This window comes from Protobothrops mucrosquamatus, unplaced genomic scaffold (assembly GCF_001527695.2).
Source record: "Protobothrops mucrosquamatus isolate PMUCROS unplaced genomic scaffold, P.Mucros_1.0 scaffold300, whole genome shotgun sequence".
Classification (NCBI taxonomy): domain Eukaryota; kingdom Metazoa; phylum Chordata; class Lepidosauria; order Squamata; family Viperidae; genus Protobothrops; species Protobothrops mucrosquamatus.
This window is the reverse complement of record NW_015386643.1, coordinates 233,614-257,482: the sequence shown is the minus strand read 5'-3', so window position 1 is coordinate 257,482 and position 23,869 is coordinate 233,614. Positions and strand designations below refer to the sequence as shown.

Here is a 23,869-nt window from a genome sequence, read left to right as displayed (position 1 = left end):
TTTCATTTAAATTAAAACTCTTAATTAGAAAAAAAATCATTTTTTAAAAAACTGCAAACTTTAGAAATGCACACAGTGCAGAGAGACTAGACTGGGGGGGAAAAAATCACAGGTCCAGTTTGATTAGGAAGATACATTGAGGGGTTTACCCCCTAGAAGACATCTTCTGCCCATGTTCCACTTCTAGCATGGAAAGCAAGGGAACAGTTCAGCCTCACTCAGTGTACACACACAATCACACGCATATCACCACCAAACACCTTGCTACCAAAGGAAGAAAATCCCAAAGTTTGAAACTGCTATCTTGCTAGAGACTTATATTTAGTAATAGCAACTCGGATCAAGGGCCAAAAGGATCACCCAGGAATGGTGCAAATATTCAAAGGTCACAGTAAAAAGGTCAAAACAGAAGTGCAAGGGTTCCCAGGTAAATTGCTGTTGCTCGAAGCTCGCTCACGGGGTAGAGTGCAGAGGTTTACAGGACTTGAACTTTCAAGAGGACAAAGTTAAAGCTGCGTTCAGGAGGTCACAGTTGAGAGGTCAAAAGGCCACCACGGAAAATAAACTACCACAGTTCAAAGAACACCACAGAGACACTTCCAGATTTCTTCACACAAGGGTCACGTCTAGAGATCAGAGGTCAGCGTGAGGGGAAAAAAAAAACCAACCGCTCAAATCTCCCTGAGGAAAGGTTTCAACAGAAACAGCGGTCATGATGAAGAGGTCACTTTCTGAGGAGAATCCCTGTCGAAAGAGGCACGGGTCAAGGAGGAAGAAACAATGGCCAGTGGCTGCAGAGGCCCTCAGAGAGAGAATGATCAACATTTCACCATTCAGACAAGCTTCAAAGCCCGTTTACAGCTGGACTGCAATAGCAAAAACCAGGACAGCTCAGGCCACCACACAGTTCTTGTCCCGGACCACGCGCAGTCTTCGGCGCTGCCTTTTGTGAGCTGATTCGCTGGGTGGCGTGACCTCTGGGGAACTGGCTCCAGCACGCAAATGGGGTGGCAGGGGTATGGGCTCCCCTAGAAAGTAGCCTTCTTCCTCCGAGGATGAATCGGAGGACTCGGAGGAGCTGAAGTCCCATCCCCTGGGAGGGTAGCGCCGGTGCCAGGCAGGAAAAGCACTCTCTGAAGCTGAATAGGACAGGTTGGCTCCCTTCCTTTCCCCCCTCCCCTTCCTTGGCCTCCAGTCCTGGCTCCCCAGGTTGAGAGAGTTATCTGAAGTGGAGCGAGGGTGTCCCCGGATGGCTCCCCCCTTCTGCAGCATAGAGGTCTCCAAGGAGGCTTGCTCAGGGGAAGGGGTGCTGGGCTCTCCCGAGATTAAGGGTTCCCGGAAACTAACCCGGGGTACTCCTCCCCGGGCAAAAGTCCCGGGCTCTCTGCCCTCGCTGAGTCGTGGCCGGGCAGATGCTTGAATTTTGGAAGTGGAACTGCTGCTCCAGTCAGAGGTTTTGGAAGAGGACATCCCCAGCTCCGGCATAGAGTGGCGCAAGGGGGAGGTGCGCTGGAAACGCGGTTGGAGCTCGGTCCCTGAGGAGAAACCAGATGGTTAATGGCGGGGACGGGGCTAAGTCTCAAAGCTAGAAGCCTTCCCCAACTAGCCCTGCACACCGGCAGCATTCTTGTTCCACTTAGCGCTACCTCACCTGTTCCTGGTTCCTGGTCAGTGGCTGGGGGCAGGCAAGTCGACGTTCCCCGGGAAGCCCGTTCCACTGGCTCCTCACAACTCTGGCTGTAGCCGGAACCATTGCTGTCTGGATCGGAGAGCTCTTCCATTTCCGTCGGCACCTCCTCTTCCTCATCCCCACGCGCCCCACTCCAGCTCCTTCGGGTCCTTGGGGTAGAGTCTGACGGTACCATCTTCCCCGCAAAGGAAATGGAGCGGGTGATGGAGGAGGGTGACGTGCCCTGAGATTGAACTCGGCGTTGCTGCCAGCTGGTCCTCCGAGCATCCTGAGGACGGGTGCTTTGCAAGGCAGAGTCACAGGAATCTGAGCCGTTGGGGTCTTCACCGAGGCTGCAGGCCCGGGAACAGAAGATCTGACCCTGCTTGGGCAGGAAAGGCTTCCCCAGGAGGGGCTGCTGGCAACGGGAGCAGCTGAAACAGGCATCGGTGGCGTGCCAGTGCTGGCCCTCGTAGGTCATCTGACCCTGGTCAATACCTGCAAGGAAGGAACAAGGCCAAACCATTGGATGGGTTTAAGCACTTTGTTTCAAAATCCACAAAAGCTGTAAGATCTTGCCAGCGAAGGTGATCTATCCCATCTACAAAAAACACATCCTCCTATTTCTAGATTTTGCAAAGAGGATGAAGCAGCTGCTCTTTTTTAAATGATAAAAAGCATTCTCTAGTCCAGTGGTGGCGAACCTACGGCACAGGTGCCAGAGGCGGCACTTGGAGCCCTCTCTGTGGGCACATGTGCTGTTGCCCCAGCTTCACCCCCCCTCGTGACCCCCTCCTCTCCAGCAGCCCCCCTGGAGGAGAGTCGCTCCTGAGCGTGGCCCACACGGAGCAGCACAGCCAAGGACATGGCAGCCAGGAAGCGTAAACAAGACTCTGCCCTCACACCCCATCATGCAGTTGATGCTGCAGGGTGCGGGCAGAGGGCGTGACCGCCATAGCACTGCTGGGCTGCCTGGGCGGTGAGTGGCCCTGCGGGCAGGCAGGGTGGGGGATGGGAGGGCGAAGTGGGAGCGGGGCAGGGGATGGAGTGGGGGCAGGGCCAGTTTTTGTGCACTCGGTCTCTAAAAGGTTCGCCATCACTGCTCTAGTCAAAAGGTTGGAGACCTGGCACTGAAGCCCTGTTCTGGAAAAAGCTTTATCTTGCCTCATTTAGAGCCCCGCCAAAGCTAACACTGAGAACTTAGATTCATTTAGGAAACAGCAATCAGATATCTTTGCAACCTTGTTAGAAAACCAACGATGGAAGAATAGCTCTGCTCTATGTCCTCCTACTTGGATCCAGTCCTGTCTATTATTCTTGCAAGCAAAAATGAAATAAATCCTAAATCATTTGTCTGAAAAATGAATAACTAATCCCCAAATAAAGTTCCTTTACATGTGTTCATTCACATTACACCACATCCCGGTGGTATTTTTGGATGGCACTAAGCAGGACTTGCAGGAAAGCCTCCACACTGTGGAATCTCCAGTTGCTATAAACCAGCAATTAAATGTTCAAGCTTTACACAACATGTTACAATGTGTTTGGATTAACCATGATTTATTAAAGTTTCCTGGTTTCTCATACAGCGTTGAACCATGATGCATGGCATATAAACCAGAATGATTCACACAACATATTATATTGGTGGGATATGGGATTCTGGAGGTAACCAATGGTTTCACTTTCGGTACTGATCATAAATGCATCTTCATAACTTCATCACTGTTTCAGGGCTGGGAATTCAAACGAATCTTGAAGAAGAAAATGTGGGCTTTCAGAAGATTGCAGGAGCCTTATCTTGCCTAATAATAACCCAATGTTTCTTAAACTTTTTTCTTCCGGACCCCTTACCCCTTTTAATAATTATGGAGGACCCCAAAAGAGCTTTTCCTTATATGATTACTCACCAACGGATAACTCACCATATGATAACTTTCTCAATATTTATGGTGTTAAAAATTAAAACTGATGCATTCACTGCCACTACTGCTTCTCATAGTTGTTTGATGGGATTTTAATCCTACGGATAGTCCTTGACTTACAACCACAATTGAGCCCAAATTTCTTTTGCTAAGCGAAACAGTTGTTAAGTGAATTTTGTCCCATTTTAAAACCTTTCAGTGAATCTGGCTTCCCCACTGACTTTGCTTGTTCGAAGGTCGCAAAAGGGGAGCATGTGATCTCAGGATACTGCAACCATCGTAAATATGTGTCGGTTGCCAAACGTCTGAATTTTGATCACGTGACCACGGCGATGCTGCAACGGTTGTGTGAAAAATGATTGTAACTTTTTTCAGTGCTCTTATAACTTTAAACGGTCACTAAATGAACTGTTGTAAGTCGAGAACTACTTGTATATTATTTTTCAACATAGGCTGGCAAATAATGTTGAGTTTGCCAATCCCTGAGAGAGTCCTAGGGGGCCCCCAGGGGTCCTAGGACCACCCATTAAGAAATGCTGGTAGAATCCAGTCCTCCCATTCTCCAGGCACCAGGTTGTCTTACCGATGTGCTCCCCGCATGCATCGCAGTATTCTGCATAGAGGCTCTCATAACAACGGCAGCAATAGGGGCGACGTTGGCGCATGATGTATCGTTGCCCACCCAGGGCTTCCTCACACTCAAAGCAGCAGAAATGGCGCATGTGCCAGTGACGGCCTTCGGCTTCTGTGCACTCATCTGCAAAGATGATCTGTTCCGGGAAAGCAGGGAGATGGGTCCAAGGAGGAGACCACGGGGGAGGTGGGGGGGAATAAAGATTAGGAGAAAAATCCTGCAGTACTAAAATTTGTTCCCATCTTCATTACACACCAAATGTTACAACCTTCCACAAGTACCCTTAGAACTTTATGAGCATAATTTATTGTTTTTATTATAAGCTGCCTAAGTCATGTTATTGAGATGGATGGCCATATAAATGCATTAGATAGATAGATAGATAGATAGATAGATAGATAGATAGATAGATAGATAGATAGATAGATAGATAGATAGATAGATAGATAGATAGATAGATAGATAGATAGATAGATAGGTAAATAGGTAGGTAGGTAGGTAGGTAGGTAGGTAGGCAGGTAGGTAGGTAGGCAGACAGACAGACAGATAGATAGATAAATTCCAAAAACTACCCTCTTCTCATTGATTTACTTTTCATAAATTGTCCAGCAGATTTGCAACTGGGGATTGAAGGATAGTCTTCAGGGATAGAATTTCAAAAAGCAGCCAAAAACAATATCAAAGACTTCCAAGATTTTAAAATTAAATGGCCAAAATCTTGCTTGTATGCAAGATTGGATGTTCTCGCAAGTTTTCAGGCAAGATTTCTGGATACTTGGAGGTGAGGTCACACAAAATATTGGAAAGAGTTCACCTGAAATGTTTGCCATTCCCTCCCAGGAAAGCACAGGCTAAGAAATACAGAGAGCTGGTTTCACACAGAACTGTTACATAAATTTGTGTGATTGCCCTGTTTATGTATAATCTGGGAGAGAAGAGGTTTATATTTAGCAGCTTGGTTGCTGCCAAGATCTCTTACGCTTTGTCACTTTTCTCCTAGCCTGGTTCAGTTGTTCTAATAACAGAACTGAGCTGGAAGAGCCCGAGTAAGATAAAGCGGAAGGCTCTAAAATCAGAAAGAATTCAACTGCCCACCCTCACTTAACCTACATACAACAAGGGCAGACATCTGAATCAGTGGTGCCTACATTCCATTAGCTCCCCACAAAAACACATCATGTCTAACTTGTCCCTAAATGAAAATTAAAGTAACTTACAAAAAGCACTCTGATAATTCATGAATAATATGACCTATTTAGTCATAATAACAGTTTTGAACCTGTTGTTTCTTCCACTCATGGTAGCAAGTTATATTAAAGGAGAAAATTACTGGTCCATCCCTCATTAAGTAGCCCATGTTTGCTTCTTAAAACAAAGCTATTTCTTGCTTCAGAGGTAGATTTTAAAGCCAAGGTAAGTTTTAATCTTGGTTTATTGCTGAGGATAGAATTAGTTCTACAGACTATCAAAGTAACCATAGCTTATATAGCGCACACTATTACGCTACTCCCTCAGATACTATTCCAAATATCTTTGATTCTAAAAGGTATTTCTAAAGGTGTTTTGAGCCCTTTTGTTCTATTATTTATTCTTCACCATGGGTCAGTGGGGAAATCTGTGGTTTTAGGGAATCTTTTTGTGAGCATAGCCTTTGAGAGACTCTGGCATGGGGGCTGCAGATGCATGTTTCTAGGTTTCTCTAACTGTGCATTTGTTAGCATGGTGTGACAAATTATTTTGAACTGTGAGAGGTATATTTTGTCTATGTTTTTAGAGGGATTGATGAGGGTAGCTGTGCATTTTTATGCTGGGAGTGTGCTTTGACTTTGTGAGGTGGGTAATTTGCTACACTCCGATAGGACAAATATATGGTTTGCCATATGAAAGTCAGATCTTCACATTTACCAGTTGCTCCAGAAGGGGCACTAAAAGAAGAACTATTGCCAGAAAAAATGTAGTGGGTTGGGGATGAGGAAGGCTAGATTATCCAGAGGAGTGATGTTCTTTTTAGTCTTTAAGAGAGAGTTTCTTAATTTCTTTTGCACGATACTGCTGTAGATTGGCATGACAGTTGGGTAGAGGATAAAAAATAAAGCAGGACAACACAAAGAACAATCATGGTTAAAACAGATGAAGAACCAACTTCAAGTCATGGTTTTAAATTATGGCTAATTGTAAAATACCTATCATTATATATTTACCTGAAGTGAGTTTGCACCTTTAAACAAACCAGATAAACTTTTAAAAAAAGCACCGTCTTACTGTTATGTGGAAACCAAGCCAAAGTAACATTTGGACAGTTCACTTTAAAGAAGTGTTTTCAATCTCAGCAACTGTAAGACATGTGGAAAGTTTCTGAGAGTTTAAGTCCACAGATCTGAAAGTCGTTGTGATTGATAAACACGGCTTTAAAGCATGCGTGTATATCAGGGGTCTTCAAACTTGGCCCTTTTATGACTTGTGGACCTCAACTCCCAGAATTCCTCAGCCAGGCATGCTGGCTGAGGAATTCTGGGAGTTGAAGTCCACAAGTCATAAAAGGGCCAAGTTTGAAGACCCCTGGTGTATATTCCCAGCTGCTCAACTTCCCCATTTCCCATTCTGGGAAGCCTTCCATAGGTTCCCGGCTGCTCTACTTAAGAGTCTGGCTGGACCTTCTCACCTCATCACAAGCTTCGCAGCGCGGTTTGAGGCGCTCGGCATGGTGGCGCCCACAGTAGATTTTGCCCTCCTGGTAGAAGTAGATCAGGTCAACGAGGAGCTCCCGACACGTGGTACAAACAAAGCACTGAGGGTGCCAGCAGGCACCATGCCCAGCTCGACTGGCAAAAACAGCAATGTCCCCTCCGCAAATCTGTTTTCCACACTGCCAAGAAAAGAAGTACAAGTCAAAAATCTTCGAAAAGCAAACACAATGGATTCAGGGCTGTTGTTTTGTGCTCCGAGCTTGGCAATTTGGTTGCAAACGTTTCATCACCATTCAATGGATTACACCGGCTCTTGGATAAACAGGCTTCCAGAACTCCTTTAGGTGAAGAATGTTTCCAGAGAGTCACCCGTGTTTTTTTTCTTTTTCCCACAGCGAGACCATATGTCTGGCACACGTATTTGCTTCAGGCATCCAGGCTTTCTGCCCTTAAGTCAGCCATTCTCTGCGGGTGACGTATTTTCCAAGCACATTAGTATACTAAGAAAAAAAATTAATCTGGTTGAAGGGAATTCCAAAGATGCTGGCGATCTCTGACATTTCATTCTGCTTGAAAACATTTTATCACAGGAGCTCTTCCTAACTCACTGAAAGCTTTTGAGATTTTATAAGCAACTGAATAAAGAGTACAACTGAGAAATGTCATTTTCCAAATTGCACAGTCGTAATTTAACAAGGCAAATAAGCAAATTATGAACAGACTTGCTATGGCTGCTCCTATGTATAATTTGTATTCAACTTAAAATATACATATATTTCTGGACTTTTCACTTAGGTGAATTTAAGGAAAGGTAAACGGAATCATTTAGAAACAATAGATGGGCAGGTTCTTTCTTTTAACTGTGTTAAGATCTATACCCTAATGGAAGCCAATGAAGCACTAGAGGGCAGACTTGATCCACCAGTATATTTCTTTTTTTGGCTATCACCAGTGTTTCTCAACCTTAGCAACTTTAAGATGTGTGCCCTTCAAGAATTCTCCAGCCGGCTACACCCTGCCTTGGCAGTCCATGTTCTCTCAAAATCAGATCCTGACCTGATATTTGAAATAACCCTTTAAAAAAAAAACCCTCTGTGAAAGAGACAAGGTGGAGCCAACCTGGAGACAAAAACAGATGAAGAATGGTTGCAGGATTTGGGTATGGCCAGTCTAGAGAAAAGAAGGACTAGGGGTGACATGATGGCAACATTCCAGTATTTGAGGGGATGCCACAAAGAAAAGGGGGTCAACTTATTTTCCAAAGCACCAGATGGCAAGACAAGAAACAATGGATGGAAACTACTCAAAAGAGAGAATCAACTGGGAATTAAGGATAAACTTCCTAACAGTGAGGACAATTAACCAGTGGGACAGCTTGCCTTCAGAAATTGTAGGTGCTTCATCACTGGAGGTTTTTTAAAAAGAGACTAGACAGTCACTTGTCTGAAATGGTACAGGGTCTCCCGCTTGAGCAGAAGGGTTGGACTAGAAGACCTCCAAGATCCCTTCCAGCTCTATTCTGATTGATTGAACCTAGAGTAGTTAACAGACTGAAGCCTGGTATAGCTTCATGCTTTTAAACTTTTCCAAACACTGCTTTCAGTCTGAAATCAGGACCTAGAATTTAATTCAGAGAGCTGCTCTTTACTCTCATATTTATTTTTTGCAGGTTTTTATTTTTCTAAAATCATTCATTCAGTAAAAACTGACAGCTTATAACAGAGCAAGTTCTAGAGTTTTCTTTAGATTTTTGTCAACCTATAGTGTTCTATGCTTAATCTGTGAATATGCTAAATCTTAATACTTGGGTTAACAAACTAACTACACAGAGATAACATGCTAGACTTAAAACAAATTAACCTTGTTTATGGCTCAGCATTGATAGCAATGGTGCTCATTTATTACAGCAAAACAATGGCTGGATTTCTACACCCTCTGAACCAAAACTATCCACCCGTTTCAGTGTAGTCCAAGGAGTCATGGAAACCTTGCCACTGTCTACCATTTGCATGCTTATAATATAGGTATAATTCAATGTTTGCCTCAACCACATTGAGAAGTATTCTGTTTGCAAGACTAAATAGATTATTATATTATATTATATTATATTATATTATATTATATTATATTATATTATATTATATTATATTATATTATATTATATTATATTATATTATATTATATTATATTAATTATATTATATTATATTATATTATATTATATTATATTATATTATATTATATTATATTTATTATGTATTGTATTGTATTGTATTTTGTATTGTATTGTATTGTATTGTATTGTATTATTGTATTGTATTGTATTACATTGCACTGTATTATACTATACCAGTGATGGCAAACCTTTTAAAGGCCGAATGCCCAAAAACCGCCCCGCCCCCTGGCCTGCCGCCTGCCCCTACTCCACACCAGCTCCTCCTCCTGCTCCGCCCCCACCCACTCGCAGGGCCACCCACCACCTCCATGGCCCACCGCATATCGCCCAGGCGGCCCTGTAGCGCCATGGCAGCCACGGCCTCCACCCGCACCCAGCAGCATCATCTACACGTGTCGGGGTGCAAAGGTGGAGTCTTGTCCCTGCTGCCTGGCTGCTATGTTCTTGGCTGCACTGCTCTGTGCAGGCCGTGCCCGGGGGTGACTCTCCAGGGGGGCTGCTGGTGAGGAGGGGGCTGCTGGGGGAGGCGGGGCTGGGGCAACGGCACGCATGCCCACAGAGAGGGCTTTGAGTGCCGCCTCTGGCACGCGTGCCATAGTTCGCCACCGCTATGCTATGCTATGCTATGCTATGCTATGCTATGCTATGCTATGCTATGCTATGCTATGCTATGCTATGCTATGCTATGCTATGCTATGCTCCTTTTCAAAACATGTAAGTACAGTAGCTGTTTTAAAGTGAGCCATGGCTGTAAATTGATTTGCTACTGAAAATCACCCCCTGGCAGCTGCCATTTGCAGTCAGAAGTGCTGCTTACTGAAAAGACTCAGGAAGAAGAGTGGTCTTTCAGCAGAGGAGATTCAACACAGAATTTGTTCCAGGTTAATGTCCTGTGGCTGCCTTTTTCTTCAAAATAAAAGTAAGCTCTTGTTCCCTTTTTGCCCACCACTAATGATAAAATCTCATGTCCAACAATTTTTGCCCGGCAGCAGATACATTTGCACAGGCAGATTTCTGAACTTTTATTAATCATTAATTCACTTTCATAAATATTAACTCAGTTATGTGAATATTGCAAAGATATAGCATGTAGAGAGACATTTTGGTGTAATGATTGAGGTATCAAGTTAGAAACTGGAAAATTATAAGTTCTAGTCCTGCCTTAGGCACAAAGCCATGTGGATGACCTTGGACCAGTCATACTCTCTCAGGCCCAGGAAGCAGGCAAGGGCAAACCTTTTATTTATTTTATTTTATTTTATAATTTATTAAATTTAGAGGCGACACTTCCAGTTTTCTTGCCAAGAAAACTGCAGGGATTTGTCACCAGGAGTCAACACTGACTCAAAGGCACCTCAAAAAAAAAAAGCATGGAGAATGGACATTCAAAAATGTCCTTGTTGTGATTACAGAATTCACAGGCAGGCAAAAACTTTTTGGTAAGCAAAAAAGAAACAAGAAGAAAAGTGTCCACTTTATGCATATTGGGTTTGTATGTCACGCTAAGCCAAAATCAGACCACACTGTAGCTCAGTGCAATGTGAAAACTTCAAAAGAGCAGAAACTGTTGTCCATCCAAGGGAGCATCTGATCTTAACCAGTGGCTTCTCCCAGCCCTGCCCTCCCTATTAACTTTTCATTTGGGCTTACAAAATGAACCTTGGGATCTTTCATACATAAATCATGTTTTAAAATACCCCAAACCACCCTCTGCCTGAAGACTAAAGCCCAGGTTAAAATCCTTACCATTTGATTCTATCAAAGGCAGACACTACCCCTAATATCTCATCTTACACTTGTGGCAAGATGGGCGGCCCATACATTTTATCTATATAAATAAAAATGTAAATGTTCGTTTGTTCAAAATCTTAAATCTCCGAAAGTTCTTCACCGATTGCTTTGAAATTTTGACACAACGTTGCATTCGAATACGCGTGTGTTTTTATATACCTATATTATATAGATGTCACACCTGTGACAGGTAAAAACATGCTTTTTTTGAAAAACAGCGCCATCTGTTGGACGTAAAAGCAACACACGCTTTTACCAGACTGAGCCACAGCAACGCATGGCTGGGTACAGCTATAAATAAATAAAAATGCTAGATAGATACTTCTGAAATAAAGGAACAGGCCTCCAGGGTTCAAAGACTGTAATTTACAGGGAAGGATTGTATTGTACATCTTTCCCTTTAATAAGCATAATTCTTTTTCATGCTACTTAAAAGAGTTGTTAATAAAAGAGGCTGGTTTATACTTTATTAGTTTATACTATTCAGGAGTCTCTAAATGAAACTCTGTGAAGCACCTGAGCCTTCAAGGAAAATGAAGCGGCTAGTGGGGCTCCACACAGTTTCATTTAGAGACTCCTGCATATCTTGGGGGCAGTATCACTAATCCCCAAATACAAGTAGTGAGTCAAGGAAGCTGCTTCAGCCTCTTTTATTATAAAACAATAAAGTATAAACCAGCCTCTTTTATTATAAACTCTTAAGCAGCATGATAAAGAATAGTTCCCTTATTAAAGGGGAAAGATGTACAATACAATCCTTCCCTGTAAACTACAGTCTTTGAACCCTGGAGGCCTATTCTACAGACACCTGCAGAGAGTCCTCTTTCCTCTGGTCACCCTTCCGACAGCAATAGGCGGTTTCTTTGACTTAGAATTCCACTGAGGAACCGGAAAAAATGGCCCCACTCTCTTTCCCCCCCTCAAATGGAAGAAATAGGAGCAAAACGGTAAACAGCAATACTACAGAACTAGGATGCTTTTCAGATGTGCTTTTAGCCGCTGCCCTAAATGCCAACTCCTGCAGTCATTGTAAGTCCGCTAGCACCACATGACAGTTTGTTCACAAAATCCTGTATGAATGAAACCCACAATAACAGCAAAAGTGGACGATGAACAGAAGGCCTTCCAACGCACGGTGCTCTGAGAACCACCAGGAACAGGGAAGCACAGAAGTATTCTGGAATCAGCTAGAAAGTTCTGTTTCTGATTTAGTCAGCCACTCTAAGGTTAATATGCTACTTGCAACATAAAAAACTTAAGAAGCTGTGTTCAGTCAACAACGATTTTTACTATGGTTTTAATCTGAACTTCATCACATTAAATATTTGGAGGAAAGTCTGTTTTGAGAATATGCCTCTGAACACATCGAAATACCTGAAAGTGAGGAAGGCGGCTAAAATTTGGAAGGGGAAGTGACCTCTTTTCCTCTGAGGCTTAGCATATTGGGAAACATGGTGGAAGAGACTAGATGTGGGAGAGAAGTGGTAGGCTCTTTTTTTTTCATTTGTTTTTTTTTCTCCTCCCTCATCCCCCAACCGCTTGCTATTTTTTTAGATGCTGGGCTTAAAACAGAATTTCAAAACCCTACTGCCAAAAGTCTAGCTTGAGTCAAATTATTTCTCTCAAGAACTTTTTAAAAAAAAATCATTCTTCTCAAACTGTTTTACATTGATAAGGATACAAAATGAGGCCCCATACCTGTTCACAGATGGCTCCAGTTATGGTGACAGGAAAGAGTCGGACCGTTCCTCGGCCAAGGTTCTCTCGCTTACGCTGCTGTGAGAATAATTTCAACTCTTTTGCCTCCTCCTCCTCCAGGGAGCTGCAGTATTGAGCCTGGATAAAGATTTGAAAAGGAAGGCAAGATGGTCAAGAAAGGTCAAGATTTTTTTTGTGTGTGCTGATAACTCTGGGGCAGGTCTTCCATTCCAGGAACACTCAGTATGCCCTGCTCTCAAAATGAAAAAACTGGAATAAAATTACGAAGTGAGGTAGCTGGCTGATGGATACTTATTGGGATCCCAACATTCCCCTTGCTGGTGAACTCTAGTTCTTCTTATGTCCGGCCAACAGTCAGTTCTGAAGCATGATGGTAACTGCAGTCCATCCACATCTGGATGGCTAACTAGGCCCCAGTTGAAATAGAGAACCATCCATTTAGTAGGCCAAGTTAGACAACACCAGTCTTCAGATTAGGGCAAAGAAAGACAACAGGTTTAGCATAATGTTATACAGATCATTGGTTAAAAGACATCTGTAGCAAAGAAAAGAGAAAACAGAGATGGAATAAAGATGATATAAGGTAGGGGTAGTCAACCTTGGCTCTTTTATGACTCGTGGACTTCAACTCCCAGAATTCCTGAGCCAGCTAAGCTGGCTCAGGAATTCTGGGAATTGAAGTCCACGAGTCATAAAAGAGCCAAGGTTGACTATCCCTGATATAAGGGGATGCCCAAGAAACAGAAAAAAATAGGTAACCCCTTCAACTCATTGCGAGCATTCAGCCCGGAACATACTCTTTCTGAGAGAATGAAGAACTCAGCAGAAAAAAAGATTTTGCAGCCTTTGATCTGTACAATGCAGACACCAAAGGAACTGATTCACTGCTGGCAAATGACCAATTCCAGCAAGTGAAAGCAGCCCAGGCCAGGGTAGCAACTAACTAGCCACAAATCATGGGATCAGACAGCACCAGGCTGCCCTCTCAGGCCCCAGGGATCTGGTAAGCCAGAAGACAAAAGAAATCAATTAAATTTTGCCCAGGAAAAAACTTTATATTTTTACGTCAGTCTATAACTGAGAATAGTGGCTGCCCACAAGTATGGGAAAACCATTAGCTTGCTGGCCTTGTGTAAACAAATCAATTCCTAGTCCCCAGGAGGTAAGGAATTTCCAGGGAGAGCTCATACTGTCCTGGGACTCTGGAGGTTGATCAGAAAAAACGACATCAAAGAGGCCCCTTCTCAAGGAAGCTCTGAGCCTAATGATTAATTTAGCTCCTTGAAAGCTAAAGAGGGTGGAGAAAAGAGATTTAGCACAGAAATCCTTCATCTGTTTATGGTTTGAAACTGGCAACCTCTACCAGGATTTTTTTTTCTTTTTCAAAATTCTGAGATGCCTGAGGACAGAAGTTTGTTTGAACAATCAGTACTCCCACACCCTTTCTTCACTGCATTCTATGTGAACATACTTTTCTTCACTGCCTTTTGTCCATTTGTCAACAGTCCGATAACTGGAAGGAACCCTGAAATAGATCTTGGCATTATATTTTAACTAATTCGTTTTGCTACCTCTGGTAAAAAATGGTGATCCACCTAAGTACAGGAAATACTTCAAGCCTCCTTCTGTGTAAAAGGGCCCCAGGCAATTAATCAGCCAATCTCTTCTTTTAAAAGGTGCAGACTTTCTCTATTTCATTTCTCCCAGTTATGGTTATTATTGGGAACAATGTTTGGTCCTTTCAATCTGCAATCCCTTCGAAGTGCAGAAAACGTAGAATAAAGTGCAGCATTCTAATGTTTTTAATTTTAAAAAAAACCATCAGGTTTCTAACTCTTATTGAAATCATTGATCAAAACATAATGGAAACTCCAGAGATTTGTTGGGGGAGGTGTTTCAATGGAACTTCCCCATTCCTTTCCATACACCAAAAGCAGAATAACAATGATAAATAACAATACCAACCTCATTCAAGTAATCATAATCATGGTATCAGTATAGTACAATGATGGCGAACCTTTTAGAGACCGAGTGCCCAAACTGCAACCCAAAACCCACTTATGCATCGTTGGGTGCCGGGTGGGTGTGGCCCATTGGCTGGGTGTGGCCCATTGGGTGGGCGTGGCCCATTGGGTGGGCATGGCTGCAGTGGTAACGGCAGACTGGGTGGGACTAAAAAGTCCAATCAATCAATTCCAACTTTGCAAGATCTTTTTTTTTCCGCGAGAAGTTGAAATTGACTGATTGATTGAACCTTTTTTTTGTACACAGCGGCGGAGGCCTAAACCGGAAAGGTTTTATAAAACCCAGCTGAAGGCCTAGGACTGGGGCGATGGTGTGTGTGCCCACAGACAGGGCTCTGAGTGCCGCCTCTGGCACCCGTGCCATAGGTTCGCCACCACTGGTATAGTATCTTCTGCTGAGATATTTTGAAAATACACATATAGAATAATGTTTTGCACTGCTAGCCTAATGAGCATCACAAATTTCAAGAATAATTATGAATGCCTTTTTTTGGGTGATCGTTGTTCCTGCCACCTGTGGTAGATTAAGCCCAATTATTTAGACTGCAAACAGAGAACAGGATTGTGTAAATGGCCTTCAGAGCTGATAACTGCCAGTGACTGACAACCTAGCAGGTGAGAAGGCAAAGAAACTAATCTAGCAAAATACACAAGATTGATCTTGAGGAAATTCCTTTCTGATTCAGAGGGGGCAATCTTTATAGCCCTTTAGACTTACCATTGTGTGCACACACCAAGAACGACCAGGACTCTGAAGCACACTCCTTTTCTAAACTGATGATTGGTAGACGCTTGGGGAAGGTGGATTGGGATCTACTGTAAAGGTGGCAGGACTAGAAAACAATTTCCAGAGGACATGATAGTGTTCGGAAGAAGGCTCTGCAGAAAATAGCTGAAGACCGCAGTGGAATGAAGAGCCAGCTCTGAGAGAGGAGGGTAGAGCCTTCTTTCTAAAACTGCAGCCAGCACCTTTGAAAGAGCACTAAGTTTGCATACCTCCTTGGGTTTCTGAATTGCTTTAGAAATCTTTAAATCAACAGGTTTGATAGTACTGAGTGAATTTCCTTCAATCTTTGCAAAATAACTTTTAACTATAAATATAAGAACTTAACTTTTTTTTTTTAATAAACAGCAAAGGGGTGATTAAAATTTTGATTTTCAAAAGCTACAAACAGATTAAAATTGAACACTGGAGAGAATTAGAGGGAATTAATGATTAGGTTAAAGGAGAACACATCAATTCAATGTACAAATACAGAATGAAACAAGATATTTTAACATTGAACATATTCAAGGATGTTTTTGAACAATGGACCCAAAAGTTAATTTTAATAGGATCTGCCTCTATAGGTAAACTGTGTTTTAAAATGTTATGGAAGAGGAACAAGTTCTACCTGACAAGATCAAGACTGGCATGGTAAAAGATGTATACAATGTGTATACAAAAGAAACTGGCTGATATCTTAATATTTAAAAGGAATAAACAAACAACAAACTAAGAAAGTGACCCAGATAATTTTTCTATATTTGATTTGCAAAAGAAACTTGTTAATCTTCTGAAGAATTTTGTGAGAAGGGACAAAGAAAAACTGAAACCAAATCAAATTTACGGCATTAACCATTATAATTGTTAAAAGTAAAATAAAAGGAAGGTATCTAAAGTTGGTTTACTTGGTTCAAAGTTAAAATAGATATGTCATTCCTGGTAACCTTTCTGGACTTTTGCTGACAGTAGGACCGAACTGAGGATGCTTTATGGATCTGTTTATAGATAAGAGATGGGATATGGAAAGAAAAGATCATTTGATGTATTTTAAGAGAAGCTGATAAGTTATTATAATTGTTTATACTTGTGATCAAGTTGGGAAGTTACTTTATATATTTTCTTTTTTGTTACTATATTCTTACTTACAGCATCTCTAGACTGGCTTCAGTTTCCCCCACCTCACACCCCAACATTGAGAAGAAAAGATAAGGGTGTTTTTTTTGTTCCTGACAATGAGATGGAAAAGGGCAAAGCAGTAAAAAACCAGTCCTTGTCTCTAGTTCACTAAAATAGAGTCCACCATATTACCTGAATTACTTCTTCATTATAGTAGAACACTCATGGAAAACCCAAGACTTAGGGCTTTTACTATTCACATTTTGTAACTGAGAGCACCCACATATTCATACCACCAATACAACATCAGTTATTTGGGGGTAATCTGAAGCCACTAGAAGGGAAATGGAATCAATTCCCCCGTGTGGTAAAGCTTAAATTCTGGCTTTGGTCTGCTTATCCGTTTTACGGCACACAGTTATTATCTCTGTTAATACCAATAATACATACTTTTTAAGAAGCCACAAAATAAATATTTTTTTTAAAAAAAAGAGGATGGTGCAAATATAAGCCAACTCTTCCCAAACAGAATCCTTGAGATAATTAGAAAAGATTTTATAAAACAATTTTCTCAAAAACAACAAGTGGAAATCTATCTAAAGTACAACTCATGTAGACATTGGAAATCAAAGTTGGAGGTTCAGAGTAAACACAACGCAAGTGGAAGAGCAGGTAGAAGGCCATTTGTGAAGCTCCAAACTTTTATGAGATGGAGCATTCAAAACTAGCCTGGAGAAGTTATCCTAAAAGTCATGGGAAACTAATGAAGATTGCAAATGCTGGCTAAAGTGCTCTCAGCAACCCACTCCTCGGTTGGGTTGGGTTGGTTACTATACTAAAATTTCTATACTGTCAACAAAATTGCCATACTGATTCAGAAGAAAAAATTGCAGCCTTAGAAACAACAAAGCTATCCTAAATGATGAACGCTGAATACTTCTCAAAACATTTTCAATCACACTGCAAACAAATATATGAAGGAAGAGTGAATGAGTTGAAGGAAGACCGAGAAAATCATGGTTAGATGAAGTCGGTGAGATCCTCAAGAGGTGAGAAATGAGAAATTTAGAGGGAGAAAAAAAGCAAGATATGAAATGGTATCTTGGACACGGTGGAAGGAAGGACAGAAAGGTATGGAGATATATACTTAATTATATTAGTAGTATAAACTAAATTTAGCTATTGTTTTGTTTACTGTCTTATTCCCATTTGGTACTTTGCATAATAATTTGATCAACCTGAAGGAGACAGAACGATGGATATGTAGGTTTGTGCATACCTCTCTCCAAAACACAATTAAAAAATACTTCTACCCTGCTTATCCACTTTAAAAAAAAACACTTCAGTGCACCATTACAAAGCAAGTAGCAATACAGCAGTAGGAAAAAATGGGTATCAAATGCTCTCAGGCTATGTTTCCAAAAGCAGTTTAAAAACAGTAAAAGAAGGAAGAAGCCAAAGAACAGCATAACTGAGGGAAGGTTCTGAGGCTTTTCCCCTACTAACAGGAAAATGTATTGATTGGAGACCACCATTAACATGGCCCCCTTTTCACATATTTATGCCGTATTACAGTGCCATTTGCAGTCTCAGCAGAGACAGTGATTGGGCAAAGTCATCCATGGGTTTCATGAACGAGGATGAACTTCCACTTCCTAGTCCGACGTCTCAAGCAGGGGTCTATGACAATTCGCCACGGCCAACTCGCCACAGGACAACTCACTGTGGGACAAGAGTTACACTAATATCAAAGAAATGGTGGAACAGAATCATTAAAGCAGGGGTTCTCAACCTTGGCAACTTTAAGACTTGTGGACTTCAACTCCCAGAATTCCTCAGCCAGCTTTGCTGGCTGAGGAATTCTGGGAGTTGAAGTCCACAAGTCTTAATGTTGCCAAGGTTGAGAACCCCTGCATTAAAGGAAGGATGCAAAAGTAGGGACAAAATGAAATGTGAACGGCAAAAATTAAAATAATTTTTTTATTTTAAATAATAAAACTGAATTGTTCAATTGTCCCTTGGCGAGTTGTCCCATTCCACTTAACCAGCACACTAGCAACAGAGGACGGTATTCCTGCATCTGTCAGTTTTTGCAAGAAAAGATCATTCCTGTTGAAGTTCTTGCTTCCACGCAATCGATGGAAGACTCCTGAACTTTTGCATCTGGCCACACATATCAAGTACAGAACTCTTAAGAAAACAACTTTCTATAGGAAATCATCTCTTAGCTCCATCACCCCCACCCCACCCTTCCTTCCTGTTCAATAATAATCCCTCCTCACCTCACTGTCATGAGGTGGAAGCTGGTGCAACAGCTGACGAATGCGGTACCGTTCTCCAGGGCTGTTGACATAGGGAACTTTGTCTTCTGGGAGGCAGCTGAAGAACTGATAGACCTGAGGGTAAAAAGCACCATTTATAAATTTTGAAGGAGGAAACTAAAGCAGAGAGCCAAGAACAGAGCTCACAGTGGTTGCACCCAGTGCTCAGTCGGTCTAGCAAAAAGTTTCTCCATCTTCTCTACAGATCTCCCAGGAAGCCCACACAAAACTAAATCCCTCAAACAAGTTACGTCAGTGATGGCGAACCTTTTAGAGACCGAGTGCCCAAAAACTGGCCCCGCCCCTGCCCCGCCCCTCACCCCGCCTGCCCGCAGGGCCACTCACCACCTCCAGGGCCACTCACCGCCTCCAGATTGCCCAGGCAGCCCAGCAGCGCCATGGCGGCCATGCCCTCTGCTCGTGCCCCGCACAATCAACTGTGCAAGATGGGGCGTGAGGGCAGAGTCTTGTCTACGCTGCCTGGCTGTCATGTCCTTGGCTGCGCTGTTCCGTGTGGGCCACGCTTGGGGGCGACTCTCCTCCAGGGGGGCTGCTGGTGAGGAGGGGGTCGTGGGGGGAAGCAAGGCTGGGGCAACGGCACGTGTGCTCACAGAGAGGGCTCCGAGTGCCACCTCTGGCATGCGTGCCATAGGTTCGCCACTACTGAGTTAGGTCATCCCAGTTAGGTGTCAAAATGCTGACCGGATGCCCTGGGCAAATGCAGTAATCCTCTAGAAGCAAAAACGTCCCCTGCAAATATGATATTATAAACATCAGATGTCTTTTTCAAGATAGGGGCTCCATAGCTATCCAAATTGTTCTTTCCATAAGAATGGGATGCAAGATCAGGGCCACTAACTCAGGGGCAGGTGGCATGTTTGTTTTGTACAATATTCCAACTTCAAATCCCCAGGTTTATCAGATATGAGAGGCTCAAGTAGCAGTGCTGAGGAAAAACATGGACTAACCCTCACCACAAATACCCTCAGATGATGGGCAACCTGTGATTCAGTGGGGCCTGATCCCTCCCCCTTTCTTTTATAGTTCCTGCAACTTTTCCAACCATGACTGCCCAAAATCAGCACTTTTCCCGGTGTTCTGAGATATATTTGGCCTTCAAACAGGATTAAGTTAACACAAGTGTTCTCAGCTCAACCCACAGTGCAGCCCTTGTGCCCTCTAAAACAGGAAATTGAGTCCCCTACCAATCAAAAGATTTCATCTCTGAGGAACAGCATGCAATAAAACCCTTCCGTTTGCTACAAAATCAAGCTTCCTTCCTATTATATCATTCAAAGATAAAGGTGCCCCAATCTGGCTATTGAATTCAACACAGAATCTTCTCTATCCATAATAATAAACCAGTGACACAAACACACACATATAACACAAAATTTCCATTTTGCGATTTAAATTCAGTTCTGTCCAGCATGATGGGTGGAAGGCAGGAGATTTCTGTTTTAATAATTACTATCCAAACGAACCCTCAAGACAACAGTGAAATCCATTCAGGGGCACTCAATTGAAACAGTCTTCCCTAACATCGTTACTATAAATTCAACAAACAAATAAATAAATAATTATTCCCAGATTCAACTCTCAGCTCGGTGGATTCTTTCAGAAAAACACTTTCTTGTGATCTAATAAACTGGCCCTACAGGGTTCTCTGGATAATCTTCAGTCTAAAAAGGGTAAATACTTTCTATAATGAAAAATCTGATAAGAAACAGCAGAAAGTACTATAAATTATTCTCTTTAATTAGTTTAAAACAAGAGTTTATTAATCAGATTATAAGCAGCCTGGCTTTACTGGAATGATTAGGTGACATAATATCCACATGTACACCCAAAAAGGTAGTTACTGCTTTATAATTAAATTAATTCTATCCTATTTAAACTTCCTGCCTTCTTCTTTGGAAAAACACCCTATTTTATCGAGGTTAACATCAGTACAGCCACATATCTTTAAAAAAAACATGCATACCCCTGCATGAAGATTTCAGTGAGATTCAAAACCTTGCCACCCAGAAATTAGATCAATTAATCCAACAAAATACTGAACTCTTACTGAACTTTTTTCCTTCCCCCTTTTAGAAGAATGGAATAACAGGATTGGAAGGGACCTTGGAGGTCATCTAGTCCAACCCCCTGCTCAAGCAGGAGACCCTATACCAGGGGTGTCATACCCTATACCAGGGGTATCAGACCCTATACCCGCGGGCCGGATACATCATAGCGAAACTGCGCCCACCCCATTGCCAGCAATGGCAAAAAACTCATGATACGTCGCGACACGTCACGTGACGTTGCGAGTTTGACACCCCTGCCCTATACCATTCCAGACAAGTGGCTGTCCAGTCACTTCTTGAAACCTCCAGTTTTATACTAAGAAAAGTTAATAACACTACAGCAAGAGAGCAGTTTGTGATACAGCCATTTAAAAGTTATTATTATTATCAGCAAATAACTGAAATTGTGTGTTTTGGAGAGGCCCTACTACTGAATCCTTCATGCCCAAGGGAGTAGTAAGGTCCAGAAGGATTCAGTAGTAAAGCCTCCCCAAAACACACCATTTCTGTCTTCTCATTTTAGCCCCTTGCACAAATCTCCAATTATTTCCTGTCTTTCTTCCTCCACTTCTTTCAAAGAAAGCAGAGCAAAACAAAAGATGTTCAAGACTACGAATCTATAGTATTGACTGCTGTGTTGTGGAACAGTCATGCCTTCTCCCTCAGAACAGTGGGAGATGTAGTTCAAGCAAAACTAACAAGCCAGGAAATATGTAAAAATGCTCAGAACACTCCCCAAACATCAACTCCCAGAAATCCTTGGAAAAAGCCAGGAGAACTGAACTGGAACTAAACTCAGAGGCTAACCAAATGACACGAGGGAGGGGAGCTAAAAACAGATTGCACCAAAAATGTCTGTAACCTTCTCCTGCCTTGCTGCAGGTTAGGTGAATTCTCAGAAGATGGAACCATCAGTATCACCTGTTCAGGCTTGAGTCCTGGAGGAACCCAAGCATATTCCTCCGAAGCACAGCCAGAATCATCATCCGAGATGGAGTGACGCTGGAAGTCAGAAATCAGACGGCACATCATCCTTTCCAAGTCGACAGGGACCATGCGTACTGCATGCTCTTCCCGGGGACACTTGCAGTGCTGGCAGATCTTCCTACACAGGAAGGAAAATGCTTATAGTGACCTAAGTCTTGGAAGATCCAAGAGAAGCTGCAAGAAACAAAAGACCTCACAGAATTATGTTACTTGCCAAAGATTTTTTTAAAAACCTCATTAATAAGCATAGTTCCTCAAAACTTTACCTATATACCCTCACACTGGACCCTGACCAATTATTAAATTGGTCCCATCAACCTCTACTTAGATACATTCATTCTTAATTACAGACCCAGAAATGATTAACTTAATAACTAGCTGGCAAACCACAAGGTCACATTCAACCAGTTATAAGGTGGAAAACAAGATAGTGTGAGTAATCTAAAAATGAAATAAACCCCAAAATAGTAATAGGTAGATAGCTGATTTTTTTTTAAAAGCACTAAGCTTTTCTAAACCAATGCCTAGTTCTTATGTTTTATTATTATTGCTACTGCTATCCCATTTCTTAAACTGAATTCTGAAAGTAGCTTATATACAGTACAAATTTCTACAACTGAACAGCAGTGTAATCTATAAAACGAAATGGTTTTTTGTATAGATTATGTTTATTTGCACTCTGACTACAAATAAGGATCACTCCAGTTCCCCAAACTTTATAACAATAGGCAGAGTGCAACAGCCTGTGCTCAATCTTCACAATCGGGTTATCACCAGTTCAATAGAGACTATATAATACAGTTGGTGATTGGTGAAGCAATTCTCAAGCTTCCCTTCCCACAGACTGGGTGACAGAAGCGGGGGGGGGGGGGGGGGGGGGGGGGGGGGGGGAAGCAACCAGTGGTGAAACAAGATAATTCAGATGAGTGTAGAAATGCAGAGGAACAACTCATGCTGTAACATAGAGACTTGAAGAAGGGGATGGATGTACAGTGAATAATGGAGGGAGACAGAATAAAAATGTTCCTCAACTGCACAGTTTTCTGCTCTCATGCAGATTTTTATTCAGAAAAGAAAATGGTCAACGTTTTGAAAAAAAGAATAATTGAACCCAGAAAAGTTATGATTGGAAGAGAAAGATGAGATGAATGTGAAAAGAGTGATGAGAAACAAATGAAAGCTATATATGAATGCTAAATTAAAAAAAAGCATGCCACTATAACAACTGGAGAACAAAAGATGCAGGGCTGAGACAATGTTTTAATTCATTTATCCGAAATTCTATTTGGATAACATCACAACACATCTGCAGGATCTTATGGCTTTTATCAGTCTAATCCCTCTTCCCGGACTCAAATACAAAACACTTAAAAACAAATAAAACAATAAGAAGAGTGAAAATAGTACAAGCACGAAAGGCAGATGTCAGAATGAATTAAAGGGGGGAGGCATATCAAGCAGCCCTAAGCATGTTTATTCAGAAGTCCGCTTCTGACTGCATGTGCAGCAATATGTGTATTCCTTAACAATCTTCCCAAGCCTGCTCTCCTCCAGATAAACTAGGTTAGCAGTCTTATGAGCAAATATATGGGATGATGGAGGCTACAGTCTAACCTTTTAAGGGTTTCAATTACAGAAAGGTGTAATGTGTATTGTGCAAGTTAAAAATGGGTTTCAAGATGAGAGAAAATGGGTTTTTACAAGCAGCTAAAATCAGACTTCTTCAACTGAGTGCCTTCCAATGTGTTAGGACTACATATTCCATGATTGACCATGTCAGCCGAGAATACTGAGACTTGATGCCAGATTTAGGAAGGCTGGGTGACCCTTAAACAGTGAATGCAAACAACACATGGAAAAGCCATTTGGAGCATGGAGGGGGGGCTTGGTGGAGCAAAGGAGGGACAATACATTCTCCTACCTCCATCCATGCACTAGGAAGCCTGGGCACTGCTCCCCACACGCCTGACACGGTTGGCCCCGGTC

At 42.2% G+C, this 23,869-nt stretch overlaps 1 protein-coding gene across 1 annotated transcript; it reads right to left on the bottom strand.

The window, feature by feature from the left end:
* Positions 1-23,869, bottom strand: PRICKLE3 (prickle planar cell polarity protein 3). The gene is made up of 8 exons (XM_015814947.2): positions 23,805-23,869; positions 21,818-22,001; positions 18,789-18,902; positions 12,580-12,717; positions 6,891-7,094; positions 4,178-4,364; positions 1,652-2,167; positions 1-1,535 (listed from the first exon to the last, which is right to left on the bottom strand). The coding sequence occupies exons 2-8, from the start codon at positions 21,950-21,952 to the stop codon at positions 892-894; spliced, it is 1,938 nt and encodes a 645-aa protein (XP_015670433.1). The 5' UTR covers positions 21,953-22,001; positions 23,805-23,869; the 3' UTR covers positions 1-891.